The sequence below is a fragment of the Manis pentadactyla genome, chromosome 2 (genome assembly GCF_030020395.1).
Source record: "Manis pentadactyla isolate mManPen7 chromosome 2, mManPen7.hap1, whole genome shotgun sequence".
Classification (NCBI taxonomy): domain Eukaryota; kingdom Metazoa; phylum Chordata; class Mammalia; order Pholidota; family Manidae; genus Manis; species Manis pentadactyla.
The window spans coordinates 51761883-51777469 of NC_080020.1; the positions used below are offsets into that span (position 1 = coordinate 51761883).

The window sequence follows — 15587 nt, forward strand, 5'->3', positions numbered from 1 at the left end:
AACATATTATTCATAGAAATGTGTTTCAAGGTTAAATTTTGAGAAGTCGAAACCAAGACTAGAATGCAAAGTGTATGTTTGAGAAATTATGTTTTTGAATGTGGATTTTCTCCTATATCTATCATCATGTCAAATTCTATGCAATTAGATATCTTTTCAAAAACTTAGAGAAATACGTCATGTATATTTATTTAGAATATAATAAAAATACATTATATTCCAAGAAAAGTGCTGTCCTGCAGGACTAGATTAGCATTATCATTTTTGGAAGTAATGTAATTTTTGAAAGTAATGTGATTTAGCAGTTTCTTATTTATTAAACATATTTGGAGTCCTATTGTCTTTATATATATATATATATATATATATATATATATATATATATATATAGTCTGTTCTAAAACATTCCCAGCCCTCAAAATGCTGGGATCCTAAACAAGTTTTTGTAAATAGTTGGATTCAAGTCAATGAATATGCATTGTGTCTGCTATGTGGTATGAATACAAAGAGGTATATGGGAACTGTGTGTGTATGTGTGTGTGTTTGAGGAGAGTAGAGGGAAAAGGAAAAGGATGGCAGATATAGATAAATAAGTCATTATTCCTAATCTAGAGATATCCTGCCTGTTTTAGGAGATAGGCTCATGTACAACTAACCAAAATAGAGTGTGGTTAGTGCTACACAGCAGTGATAGGAAATGCCATAGAAGTGCAGGGAAGAAAGTAGATTTGTTGAAATCTGAACTTACATCTCTCAGGAAGAGAAAAATTTGGAAATGAAAGCAATATATGCATTTAGCTTCAGCTTTTCTTATAGGTGAGTGAGATCAGGGTACAGAAGTTCTCTGAGAAAAGAGCCAAGGAGTCATTGAAACCAAAGTAGCCCTCATGTTCCATCTGCTTAGGCCTGTAGGCCAAAGGAAGCAGATCATCTCTAAGAAGGGATGTATAGCATTGGTGTCAGATTTCCACAAGGCAATTTTCGATGCAAGGAGGCTACAGAGGAATGTGTACAGACTGCTAAGTGAAAACCAAGTGTCCCACAAATACTATAGGATGTCCTGCAAATATAAAGTGGCCGTAAAAGTCGTGAAAGAACTCAAGGAATATATTGCTTCTATGTCCTTCTGGAAACAGTAAAAATAAACAAGCAAAGAAAAAGCCCCAAATATTCTGATGAATAAATCCAGCCAACTAGGAAATATAAAGAAAAACTGTGGTAAAGGGCTGGTGATGGACATCATGCCCATTTAAATGTAGAACACAAATGAAAGATGCAGAATATAAATGATACCAACATATGCCAGAGATATGGCAAGACAGAACTTGAAGATGGAGGTCAATGAAAAGCAGCGTATTATGTGTTAATTTCCTTTTTTTTCTCAATGGAGAGAGAATGTATACTGGTTCAGTTTAATGAGATATTAAAAAGAGGTTGAAGGATATTGTTTAAAGTCATAAAAGGAACCACCAGAAGAACTAAGGATATAAATGCACACACAGCTCACTAAAATAAAAATAATAATAATATTTCCATGTAGGTTAAAGAACTATATTACAAACAAATGTGGATTAAACTAACAAAGGTGGATCAAACTAAGAAGTATGGATTAAAGAGATATTAAAGTAAGAAAAGGACAAGAACAAAACAAAAAACTACAAAGTATTTTAAGAGTAAATATATGAGACTTTAATTACATATATATAGAGAGAGAGAGAATGAGAGAGAATATAGTAGGATTTGCTAAGAAATTTATGAAAGATATAAAATCTTAAAATTTATTTAAAAACCCTTACAAATTTTGCCTTCTGAAAGAAATTATACAACATAAACAAATCAAAGCTAGAGAAACACTGACTTGATTGTCTGTCTATATGATATAGATTACATATCAAGGTGTATATGAAAGACTAAAATGTAAATATATGAAAAGAATATATATCCCACATACTAACAAGAGATAAAAACGAAAATGATTGAAAAAAAAGTGAAGAATAGAGGAAGTTAAAGAATATGATTACCAATTCAGAGAACATTGAAAATGGCCTATAAACCCAAGAAATATTCATGATGTCTTTAGTGTTATAAACAGAAAATGTAAATCAAAACAATGAATTATTTTTACCCCTTATATTACCTTCCTTCCCTGCCTCAAAAAAACCCCGATACCGTCTAGGATTGGTTATATGCATGTATCGGTAAAGAGGCAGACTCCAACTAGTGGCACAACTGCAGACTGATAGAGCCTTGCAATTTAGTAGCATTCATAACAAATGTATAATGAATATTTTCTTTGTCTCATAGAAGCCACTTAGAATGTATCTTAAATGTTTTCACTAGGCATAAATATGCCTAAAAGGATATTTACTACAATATAATTTATAGTCTTTAAAATTAGAAAAACCTAAATAATCATCTAGAACCTAGATAAATTATAGACCCCATAGTGTGCAAAACCATGCAGCAATTAAAAGAATGAAAAAGATCTATATGCACTAAAATGTGGTAGAAAGACTCATGGTCCCCAAGAAGCTTCCATGCTCTAACCTCCTGCACTGTAAACATGCTGTATAACATGGCAAAAGGGACTTCACAAATGCAGTTAGAATTACTAACCACTTTGTTCTAAAAAAATCGAGATTATCCTATATTATCCAGAAGAGCCCAATGTAACTGAATAAGTCTTTAAAGGCAGAGGAGCATCGAAGAGATTCAAAGCACAAGGAGGATTTGAGGTATCATCCCAATCTTGAAAATGCAAGAGGTCGATTGTCCAGGCAACTACAAAGAACTGAGTTCTGCCAACAAACTGAATGAGCTTGGAAATGGATCCTTTCCCAGAATCCACAGAAAGGAACGGAGCCCAGCGGAGGCTGATTTTACAACTGTGAGAATCAGGTCATGTCATGCCTAACTTCTGACCTACAGAACTGGGGGATAATAAATGGTGTAAGCTTTTAAGTTTGTGGTAATTTGTTATGCAGCAATAAAAAACGAATACATAAATGGAAAGATTTCCAAGGCATATTGTTAGGGGAAAAAAGTCAGAGAGCAACATGAAAAAAGACGTTACAAATCTATTGCAGATGTATATTTGTATACACATGGCATGAGGATGCATGCACAGCCTCAGCCACAGTCAGCATTCCCTGTTTTTGGTCACTCATCTGTGCTTGGGCTTCTTTTCAAAGATATGGCACATAGTTTTGAAAATCTTTGAAAATACATGTTGTGGTTAATGCTGTAAAGTAGGAGAATTAACTTCCTAACATATATAAAAAAAAAGGAAGAAAAACAAAAGGATAGAAACAGTGTGAATACATAAGTGCTACACATTTAAAAGCAAGCCAAACAAAATACTTGTCAGTAAAAGAGTCTCTGAAAGACCTGAAAACCAAGGACTTTCAAGTTTATCTTTGTGCACAGATCAACCTTTGGGCTCCTAATCTACTTTCCTACTGAAACCATGTTTTGGGTTGATTAGATACATTACATTAGAAAACTGGTGCATCATACCCTGATTTTTAGGAGTAGGTTGGTCTGGGAAAGATAGGCAGAATTCTAAGAATGACCCCTCTATGAAATGAGCCCTTAAACCAAGTGAAATATATGCATGTGAGGGGGCAGCATTTCTATGATTATATGAACTTAAATGACAAAAGGGAGACTATTCAGCTAGGCTTAGTCAATCACATGGTATTGTGTTACAGCTGCCTAAACAGGTTAAGGCAGCCAGGAATGTTCAATACCTACAAAGAGCTGTCCTTCCCAAATGAAACTAGTGTTCCTGTGATCCCCACTGAGAAGCTCTGCCTCTTGGTCAAAGTGAGAAACTGGACTTTTGTGAGCATTCCTTACTCAGCTGAAAGCTCTCCTTCTGACCCAGAAATAAAAAAAATATTCTACCTCTTTCAGAGAATTGTTCATTTTTTCAACACTACTTCTGAACTAGCCATTCCCAAATAAAAAATCATTTTCTATGGGTCAAAGACATCATAAGTAATAGATTCACATGGCTCCATATAATACAAAAGAAGACTTCATTCCCTCAAGACAGGGACTACTTCAGTTTTGGGGCAGACAGACAACTATTCCCAGAGAGCAAGGAAGTAAATTCCATGGTTCCACCCCCACATTCCAATAAACAATCAATGAGAGAACAACATAGAAATAGCTAACTAGGGTCTAACTCTAACCCATCTACCATCCTTGAAATGAAGTACACGTACAAAGAAAGAATTACTGTTCATCTTCAAGGCACAATACTTGGGTATTTCCCACACAATCATTCCTTTCTTAAAGGGGATGACTGCCAATGGAAGCGACCCAGTGAAGAGTTTTGCCCTTGGTGCCCGCAGGGAGAGGCCACCACACATAAACTGTATCAGTGTAAAGAGCAGTCCCTCCTGAAGACCCCTTTGTGGGTGACAGAATTCTTTGCTCAGCTTTTTCTGAATTTTAACATTTCAGAGCATTCAGTAGGAATAGACTATGCACCTGTGCAAGATGGTGTCAGGAATGGAAAACAGACCAAATTTTTAGAGTGAGGTTTGTTTAAAACAAAAAAGGTATTGTGATAATATGATAATATACTTCCTCTCATGCTCTGTACACATCTGCTTGAAAGAAGCATTTTTAAACATAATTTAAAACATATTACCTTAAAACCATATTCCTTTACAGCATGAATCCCCATCTTTTTTCTTTCTCCTTTTTGACATCAATCTTTGCAGATCTACAGAAATAGAAACAATACATGCCTTTCCTGACCTCACTGGGACACTGTGAGTGCTTTTCTGTTACTACATTTTATTTCCTTTTTTGTGCTTCTCTTTCATACTGCCACCATTAATGAGATGGTATTTCCCTCCCTTACTTGAGGTTGCCCAATTCTCCTGCTCCAAAGTCAGTGATTCTGTGAATCTCATGCCCTAATCAACCGAAACCTGACAGGATAGCTCTGAATGAGCTTCTAAAGGACACTAAACAAGAACTGGGTCACATGTACTCAGGAACCTCATGTCAGTGACACTTCAGTGGGTTTTTGCAATGATAAAAGCTCTCATCTCAATCCTGAGGCATCTCTTTCTAAGAAAGATAACTTGGATGTTACTTTTTATCCCCTTTTTCTTGTTAAATCCTTCCAGGCAGGGACTGTGCCTCAAGTTACTTTCTATGGCTCTTCTGGGGACCTACAGTGCATGCTGTGTGCAGTGAACACAGTCATCCTGGACTAGAGGCCTTGATAGGTCTCTTAAAATGTTTGATACTCTTGCTGTTGTTGTTTTATTCATCACTAATTTCCAGCCAGAGGAGAGAGAAAAGCATAAGAAGAGCATAAGAGGGAAAATAACATAGGAGAAGGAAACAGGAATGGAAGAAAAAGAGGTCATGAGGAGGAACTGTGGGACTGGAAGGAAGAGAATGGAATGAATCCTAGAGAGAGCAAGTGGGAAGAGAGGTGAGGAAAAGAGAATACAGTATGAAGTGTTAATAAAGGTGAGAAAGTTTGATGAGAAGTTCTGGTCACTCTTCTGAATCCTCCTTATCTGCATGTTCCCTACTCTAGATTATTTTTCATAACCTCAAGCCTTCCTACGTATAACATCCATAAGTAATGAGTGAAGAGCCAAGAGCAATTCTGGGCTTAGCTGGTGAGCACATTCCATTCACAGCATCACTAACCATGTCCCTCAGATGCTTTTCACCTCTTGACTGGGCATTTTTATATCCTCTTAACTGGCCTCACTGTCTTTGAACTCCACGCTGTCATCAGGACCTTCCATGCAGACCCGCAGGGTCCCCTCACCTGCAGAATCGTATGAGCCTCTCACAAGTCCTGGAAGCCCCTTGAGACAGGCTGCCTGCCTCTCACTCAAGCCCCAGTTCTCACCATGTGTACTTCACTCACCATAAAATCCACAGACCTGCAGTTCATGTCTTTACACCATTATTATGTTCCATACAGATTCGTGGGAGCAAAAGAGTGTCCCTAGAATTCCCTTTCTTGGCTGCCTACTCAACAATTTTTCTTTTAAAACCCAACTCAGATATAACTTCCTCTGGGAAGATTTTTCTGACTCAGTCTCTCTAGATATATTGCACACTTTTCACCTCCAATTCCTCTGAATCTGCAAAATGCATCAATTGGTATACATATGTCATCTTGCAGCCATGTGCTTATGTAGCTCTCTGCCCTATAAACTGGTGAGCTTCTTCATCTTTAATCAAGATTCTGGCACACACCAGAGAATCAGTTAATTGTTGAACTGAATTGTTCAATCATCCATCAGTTACAGAACCCTGAAATAATAGTCATTTAGAATGTAATCATTGACATGATATTCATGTGCACTAATGAAAATTCCTAGATAGATGTTCCAGAATTTATTGTGATTTTCCTGTGAATCAAAAGAAGGAAAGCTGCTTAGACAGATTTTGATAAAATTTTGATATTATCATGGCCAATAATGATGTACAGAAACATTTAATGAGAAAGATACCCCCTCCCAGGAATTATTTTTAGATCTCCAGTTTCCTAACATTGAGCTATAAATTTCAGAACATAGATTAGATTTTGTTTCAATTTTTTTTTCTGATAAAATATCTATACTCTGACTGAGACATGAGTCTACTTTATTCTATGTTTATAAATCAAAACATTAGGACATTAATAAAACTGTTTGTTATTTCTTCTCCGGTAACTGTCAATTCTTAGTAAGAATACAAAACCACTTTTATTTTATACTGGTACAATTATAATTATTGTGTTTCACTGCTTTGAGCTTTGCATTAAAATCCATACTTCAGAAATCAGTGTTCAAATGTGAGTGAAAACAGACAAAATTCCCCAGAAAGAAATGCAGATAGCATAGGATCTGACAACTTTAAAATAAAACCCCCCGCACTTTCTATTCTAGTCTCTTATTACTTAACTGAACTCTCAGAATGTTTTTACTGACAATAAGTGGAACAAAGCAGGAACAATAGCCACAGAAACAAAAAACAAGTGTCCAAAGCAAGCTTATTCTTAATAACCTTAAGCCTCATTGTCCCTTCAAATGACACTTAATTCTGACTTATTAATGTGTGGGTATTTGTTTGCTATTCAGTGAAATTCAGTTTTTAGAAATCTGTGGGACCAGAATCTTTTTATTTGGGAGTATGCCCTTTGTGTTATGTTTAGATGGGTAGAAAATTATACAATTTTCTCTGACCACAGACCACAGGATCATTATTAGAATATACTCAAATGTTTATTCAAGAAGAAGTCCAGTATGTTATTGCCTCAAGTAACAGAATATATAATTTAAGTGTCAGAAAGATTGAGAAACTTATCCCAGCAGGCAGAAGGAGAATTTCAGTGCTGTTTACTTTTTTCTCTCTCTCTGCCTTCTTCAGCACAGCTGTGTTTCTTTTCATAATTATAAAACAGCACAAACGTTCCCAGCAACATATGCAGACCTGGCCATACCAATGCCAAAGAGAAATGTCCTTTCCTTCCTTGGGTCTCCTTTTATTAAGGGGAAACTTCCCCAAACCCACTGCAAACTGCCATCAGAACTCACTGGTGAGGATTCGATCATATGCTCTCGCCTAGCTGTAAGGGGGGCCAGGAAAAGAAGTTATGGCATTTTTCATCTTTACAAAGGTACATTGGTTCTGCCAACAAGGAATAAGAGGTCAGATGGAAGGTGGTTTAAATGTGTCAAATAATGTAAAGTTGAACAAGGCATATAATTGCCCGTTAAAGCAATGAATGTTATCAAGCATAGTACTCTGTCCTAAATGTAGACAGTAATTTATTTTAATGCTGCTGTACTTGTTTTGATTTCACTGGCCTTTAGGACAATTTCATGCATATTAGCAAAGACTATGAACATTTTAGAAGACTCCAGGAAGAGAAACAGAAACTTTGAGAATTTACTGTTGTTTTCAAATAACTTCCTGTACCATTTATAAAGCTATTGTCTCTCAACCTTAAACCCACCTAATAGTCCCTGGTTATCTTCATAAGCAAATAGGAGAGGAGGGCTTTAAAGTTTGACATTGTGCTTTATAACAGAGGAGGATATGGCGACCCTCTCAGAAAGTCCAGATTAACCTAGAACATTTAATTTGGGACCACCTGAAATTCATCGCTAGAAGATGGAATACTCAACAACGCAGAAGGATCTACCCTCAAAGACTGAATGAACTCAAAACTCAAAGGGGGAAACATCTTTCAAAATCACTTTAAAAGCTTTTAAAAATATATTTAAAGCTAAAAAGCAGAAGGAGCAAGATTACAGCCAAATACTGTGAAACATTTGGAGCAAGAATTGGAATGAAGTGGGGAGGAAGAGAAGGATTGCAAGTTTGTTACCTAAGAGGCATAATTATACCTGCAACATATTTCCTGAGAACTTTTCAATCTTTTAAGTTTTCGGCTTCTGTGCTTTCAAAAACTGGCCTAGATATAGTCTTGCAAGTGTGTGATGCAGAGGAAATGTGAGATGTATCACTGATTACTCTGAGTCCCCAACTGTCCCATTTTTTATAGCTATCTATAGCCATGTAGTTGACAATAAACTATTTCATAAATGTCAGCCACTGCTCACAGTCTTAAATTGCTTCCTCGCCACCTGTGAAACACGTAGGGAGATGACTTTAATTTTTTTCCTCTAAGTTCATTCTTAGTTACAGCAATCAGAGAAAATTTGATTTTTATAAAATTTCTTTCCAAGAATATTTGACTTGAATGTGGCAATCTACTTCCTACATGGTAGCTTTGCAGATCTCTGCGAGTAGATATAAAAAAAACAAATTTTTTGTTTTAAATTTAGGATTAGTGGTAGGCTTATCAATCCATTTTTGCAGACATAGAATAGAGTTCCAGGAACTGTAGTCCTCTGTTGCTTATGGGGCACCCCTTCTGAGCAGCCCTGTTGGAGACCCTTTTATTTTTATTGACATAACTCCAACAGGTAGAAAAGTCTGATGGTAAAGCATCCATTTCTCATTCACTGAATGAGAATAGAGTTCTCCCAGTCAGCTACCTAAGGTTTCAATAAATTGAAGCCTGCCCACTGTGGTAAACCAAAAGAATCGAGATTTGACCTAAGTGGATGGAGGCAACCAGAAAGAACATACTGCAGAATGAGTTTTGAATGACAGGACAGGAATTAAGTGATAATAAGGGAACAGAAAGGTGTCCCATGAGTGCAAGCAAGTAATATGGCTTTGTTTTCTAAGAGTAGAAAAATGAGAGTGTGTATTTGTGTCAAAATCTAGAAAGACAAGATACAGAATACTGGCTATTTCTGGATATTATGATAAATTTTCATTTCTTTGTTCAGTAAATATTTATTGAGTACCTACTATTGTCAGTTTTTTATTTTAGTACTTAGCTGGGGAGGAGGTATATGTATTTAAATTTACCACATCTAATACATCTTTCAATGAATACACTGAGTCTGCAGCTGTTTATCTTCTTTTCCCGCTCTTTGAACATTGCTGACTTCTATACCTTATCTCATTTAGTCTTTGCCACAACTCTTTGAGGTGGATTGCTATGCCTATTTTATATGAGGAAACTGAGGCTCACAGATGGTTAGTAATATTAAGGCCCAAGCTCGCATTATCTTGAAATTGAACCCAGCTCTGTGTGATTCCCAAAGTATTCTTAACTTTTATACCTGTTGCCTGCCTGATTTGGGTAGAGTGAGTGGGCAGTTGCTGGTAAGTTTACTTGCATAGGTGATCTATGGTACATAGTAATGAGAAACGAAGCTTTCAAATGGGTACTGAAGAAAGGCATAAAACTGCCATTATTGAACCCAGAAGTGACAAAATGAAAGCAATTATTGCAAAAGAGGATTTTAGGCTTACATACTTATGGATAGGAATTGGAAGCAACTAGAAGCATTAAAAAAAAGTGTGCCAGAAACAATCATAACATGACAGGGAGCAGGATTAGGTTCATGGATATTTGAAGGAAGATTCAATCCAAGTTGCGAAGGTGGATGTAAGGAGAGAGGTCATGGAAGAGTTAAAAATAATATAGGATCAGTTCCCAAGTTGGCAAGTTTATGAAACCAGGGATGGCAAATAGACTGTGTTTGATGAAAAATCTGGAATGGAGTGGTTGTTTTGGGTATGATGAGCAGATGAATTTGATATTCAATAAGCATATAATGAGGAGTTGCACTGTGTATTTAAAGCAAAATTCCATGGCATCCTCTGCAGCTTTTACCCAATTCAAACTTGTTATCCCCCACACCACAGCAAAAAGGCCAAACACTTTTGTAGGACAGATTAATTTGGAAAGACTGGGTGATAATGCCAACTGAGCTTGGTGTTGGTAACTCCATAATGGATTTGGTTAGAGGGCAGATCTGCTACTTCCAGCAGTCCTATGCAAAGACTGTGAAGGCTGTTTTTTCCTCTTCATCTTTGGTACATAAGCTAGAAATCAGGGTCCTTTCTTCCCTTTCTCCTCCCCTCCTTCCCTCCCTCTCTGTCTCCCTTCCTCCTTCCTTTCCTTGCTTCCTGTTTTGGTGGTGGGTAAAATTCACAGGATGTGTTTTTTGTGTCTCTGTGCTTGATTTCTCAAGATACTGAGTAATAATTTTGGTGAGGTAACTAACTTTGAATAATAGAAAATATCTTCATTCTGGGTATGTTTTATAGATTTGTCTCCTTAACTTATCTTAATAAATATCTCCCCTTAGGTCCCAAACTGTTTGCTCAGAGAATAATTTGTTCTGGCTTTACATTCAATAAATGAATCATCAAAGTGTCCCAGCACATATTAGATGCCATTAAATATATAGGAAAGTTTTCACCAGTGGGCTTTTGTCTAGGAAAATATTTCCTATTAATTTAGTTCAAACAAGCTTCTCAAAATTATACTTTTTTGTAAGTGTCTGTGCATGCTTCTGTCATCAACTTACAAAACTTTATTCCAGTTTAAAATATCAACTCATAGTTCTTCCTTTATAAAAAATAAAATTGTCAGAATTTTTCCTTCTAATTCACTCATTTCTTGTCTTGAAAGAAAAATAAAAAATCTCTGTGCTCCAAGATCTCTATTTATTACATCCAGCCTTCCTCTACTGCCCTTCCCAACAATAAAAACAATACACAATGCAAGCTATGTAGAGAAAGAGAAAAGAACAACTATAGGCACCCAGTCAGGTTTGATTTCATGGTGCAGAATGGACAATATTTTAACAAACGGAAGGCATCACACAGGAGGCCTGCAGCTTTCCGAGTTGGCGTAGTTAATAAGAAATCTAAGTTTCCCCAGCATATTTTCTGATTAATTCTTCATACTGGTTTGCTGTTAATGTTAAAGCTTGTCGCAGATACAGCACTTCTTAAATGAGATTCTGTAAAAGGAAGAAATGACCAAGAGTGACACTAGTACCATCACTTCATACTTACAGCAACTGCCTCCAGGATTTGTTTCACGGCATCTGCGGCATCTCGTTCACTGTAATATCCCTTCTCCACAATCCTAAAAAAACATGAAATGCTTCTTAGACACATGATTTCTGCTGAGTAGGTGTTAAAAGAAGTGAGTTAAGTTAACATTAAGGAAAATGCATGTAAACACTTGCAACAGGCTACCTTAGCACCAAGGGAAAGATTTCCACAAATGGAGCCCCAGAAATATTTTGGTTTATTTAGGAAAGTAAACATTTATTTTGCCTACACTTGAACTGTCCATCCTATTTGAGAACAAAAAATTCTTTATCTTTAAACTTTGTATTGCAAGTCACTTTGAAACATATACCAAGTAGATGATATACCATAAACTTCCCATGTAATTGTCACATAGCTTCAATAATTATTAATTCATGGCCAGTGTTGTTTTACTAGCCAATTAGCTGCTTCCCTTCTTTATTATTTTGAAGCAAATATCAGACATCATACAATCTTTTTTGTCAATATTAAAGGAAGTATCTCTAAAAGATAAAGGATCTTTTAAAAATCATAACTACAATGTCATCATACCTATCATGTACAATTCCTTAATATCATCAAGTATACAGTGTCTCTAATTTCCAGTTCTCTCGAACATGTTAAAGTTTGTTTGTTTGAGTCAGTATCCAAATAAGGTCCACACAGTTTGATGGATTGATGTATCTCTTACTCTTTTTACCTGTAGCTCCTCACTCCTTTCTCTCTGTCTCTCTTCATTTGCTTTTCTTTTCCAAATAAATGACCTGCTCTTTTTGCATGGAGGTGGGAAAGGAATTTTTCTTTCAAGTTAAAGGCTTTTTTTTTAAATTTCAGGGAGGTTTTCCTGAATAAAAATGCTTTGTATTTGTTTCCTTTCATTGTTCTGGATTTCTTCTTGGGGTGGGTCATTACACACAAATGAGTTTTTCTACTTTTGCTTTTTAGTATTCTTTTAGGATTTTCTTAATTTTGTTTTGCCATATCAAGAGATTCACCTATTTTGTGGGCATATCGTCCTGGCATGCTTTCACTGCCTAAAGGAACCTTACTCTGCTCTTTATTTTCTGTGCCCTGTAATCATTTTGTATTGGGATTAACTGAGACACTACCATGTTGCTGTTTGTTTTTAAGCCAAATTGATTTTTTAGACCTTTTGACAGAGTGATGGGTCAGGATATCTTCTCCAGTTTCATGGATTTTGACTTTCTGGTTATTTTCATGATGTATTAAAAAATATGATCTTGTACTTTCTGAGATTTCTTCTCCTCTATCTGGAACTTCATTCCCTTAAATCTATGCATCTCTACTGTGATTACTGGAGTCTCTTCCTCGGAGGTTCTCCTAAACATGGGGTATTATCCTGAAAGGGCTTTGGATATTAGTTTCAGGAGCTCACAGGCTCTTGACTGCAGGAGTACCTCAGACCTCACTGTGGGTGCAGCCCTTGCACTTCTCAGAAGTTTGGATGGCAAAAAGCCCTCCTGGTGTCACCTGTTCTTGTACTGATGCATCCTACTTGCCGGTGGTGTGAAGGCTTTGGAGATGTGAGGGTTCTCCTATTCCAAGGTCTAGCCCAGGTCCTCCCACTTCCTTTGTGTCCTTTCACCAGATGCTAACACCACAGGGCTCTTGCAATTGCCATTCATTTGTCTCCAGTTGCTCGTATTCTAGGCTTCGAGGAGACACCCTGTCACCTGGTTTTGTTCTAGATGCTGTCTGTGAGCTTCTGGGTTTTCTATCCTAGTTTCTCAGTCTACTCTTATGGCGATACTTGGGAAGGCTCAAAAACTACTTTGTTGCCATGTCTATCTTCCCTGAATTTCAAGAGAAAACACATTTTTTATAACACTGTAGATTACCAACTTGAAGAAGATGTTTTTAGCAGACAAAAAGTTTGTGGTAAAGGCATGTCTGAGAAAGGTCAGTTCAAAACGTAAAAGAGACAAAACTTTAACAGTTTTTGTAATTTTGTGTTGAAATTTTTCTTAAGCTGTTAATACCTTATTAGCACACTCATCTTTCAGAAAGTATCTTCCATTTTTTTAATGTTGTGGCAATAAGTTGTAAGTTCTTGAAATAGCTGCTGTTAAAAGTTGTATTTAAAATCTATAAAATATTTCCAAAATAAGGGATGGGAGGTGAGGAAAAGTGGAATGGAACAGATATGACAAAAATAAAAATAGGTATTACAGGAAAATATCTCAATGAACATAATTATCAAGATGCCAAAAAACAATATTGATACAGAAATTTCAATTATTTTCTTCATTCAGTTATTTACAACATTGTCAATAAACACAAATTCATCAACTTTTCAGAATGCAAAAGATAGAATATCCCTCCTCACTTCTTTATTTATTGGATACCAGTTATGCTCCAGGGCCATATAAAATGTGAAAATAGACGACAGCATTCAGGGTGTTATTATTAATTGGCTCTTGAAACTCAACTTTCACATGATATTTCCTTACCAGAGCACACATTTTCCCAGTTCATAATTCAGTTACACAGTCTACTTACAAAAATTTTAATTGAAATAATTTCTTGAACCATTCTTTCTGAGCATTTTAATATTAGGTACGAGAGAAGGGGAAAAGAAAGAATACTGTGTCACAGTAAGTTGGGAACTTTGGCTACATTACATCATCCTCTGCATTTCATTCTAAATACGGATTTTGTGGTACATGCATCAGCCTACACAAATGTAATTAGTGTCTCTGCTTGACACCTGCAGCTTTAGCATCTTGGCTTTCTCTGGTCCTATTAAAGAAGGGGAGTTATTATGAAGATGATGGGAAAGAATGGTTGATATTTTCTTTCCATCCTCCATTGTCCCTGGAGGAGGATAAAATCAATTATCTCCTGGCCTGCAAAAAACAGGACAGATTTTCTCCAGTCATTCACCAAGGCTGGAGCTTTAATGCAACTGTTCTGTGGTCTCCCTTCAGGGGGTGCTACTCATAGCACAGCCTTTGCAAGCAGTACTCCTTGGGGTTACATAGAGTCAACTTGTGCAACCATGTGCAGAGTCCCTGAGGAGAAATCCTCTTTGTTTGTTAAATGCACATGAATTCTTAGGGGCACCCCCACCCCATGGAGAGGCAATGCTTTACCCACTGGAATTCCTCTCTATATTTTGGTTCATTATAAAGTCTCAAGCTTTGGTCTAAATTTGGTGTTTATGCATTTTCACTTGGGTATAATTTAGGGTTAAATGCCTGTGTTCAGAATTCGTCCCTGTGTGAATGTCTAGGGACTTGCCAGGAGAGGAGTAAGTTTTCTTGTGAGCTGTGTTCAGGTAGCATGGAGGGAAGGGAAGTAGGTGTAAGAAGAACAGTTCATGGACATTTCAGTAATTGTCCACAATATATGTTAAATTAATAAAATATTTCATCTAATTAATGGAGAGAATGCATTCTAACAGATATATCCATTCATTCATTTATTCAATAAATATTATGGAGTGACTATAATGTGATGGGCACTCAGTAGTGACCAGACATGGCCTGTGCACCCAGGGAGTTTCTCTTGGTATAAACAGACAGACACAATCAACATAGTGTGCTAAACACTGTGACAGAGTCATTAGAGAATGACTTGAGAGCTCCTAGAAGGGCAGGTAGGCTATTCTGGAGGCTGTGCAGGGTGGGAGAAGGATTACCACAGGCAGCTGTGTCTTAGCTCAGACCTGAAGGGTGTTTGGAAGCTGCAGGGAGGGTGACAGCTGGGGGCGGGACAGGTGTAGGGGAGTGCATTGGACTGGAGAATAGTGAGACTGTTCTAAGTAGAAGGACTGTGACTACAGAAAGACTTAGAGTATGAGCATGGGGTAGTGGCATTTAACCAGTGTTTTCTAATTGTGTGATGAGAGCCAGGCATTTGCTGGATATGTAAATAACAAGATTTGAGTCCTGCCTCAGGATGACCGCAGATTAATAGAGAAATTATTAACCAGAATATCACCATAGATGTAATACATGTCATACTCAGATTTGTACAGCCAAGAGATTTATTGATTCTGTTGTCAGAAGTCTCTGGAGTAGACATGTTGCAGAGGAGCACAGATGCAGGCACCTTCCCCACCTCATCTTAGCGTGAATGCAGCACACCATAGTTTGACCTTCCCGTCAGAGCTCAAC

The 15587-nt window shown here is 36.9% G+C and overlaps 1 protein-coding gene across 2 annotated transcripts in view; it reads right to left on the reverse strand.

The window, feature by feature from the left end:
- CAMK4 (calcium/calmodulin dependent protein kinase IV) overlaps nucleotides 1–15587 on the reverse strand; it is a 216536-nt gene that overhangs the window by 58883 nt on the left and 142066 nt on the right. For both annotated transcript variants that reach the window (XM_057492709.1, XM_036886820.2), the window contains exon 5: nucleotides 11428–11500. In XM_057492709.1, coding sequence (XP_057348692.1) covers nucleotides 11428–11500 — 73 coding nt within the window. The remainder of the gene's footprint in view (nucleotides 1–11427; nucleotides 11501–15587) is intronic.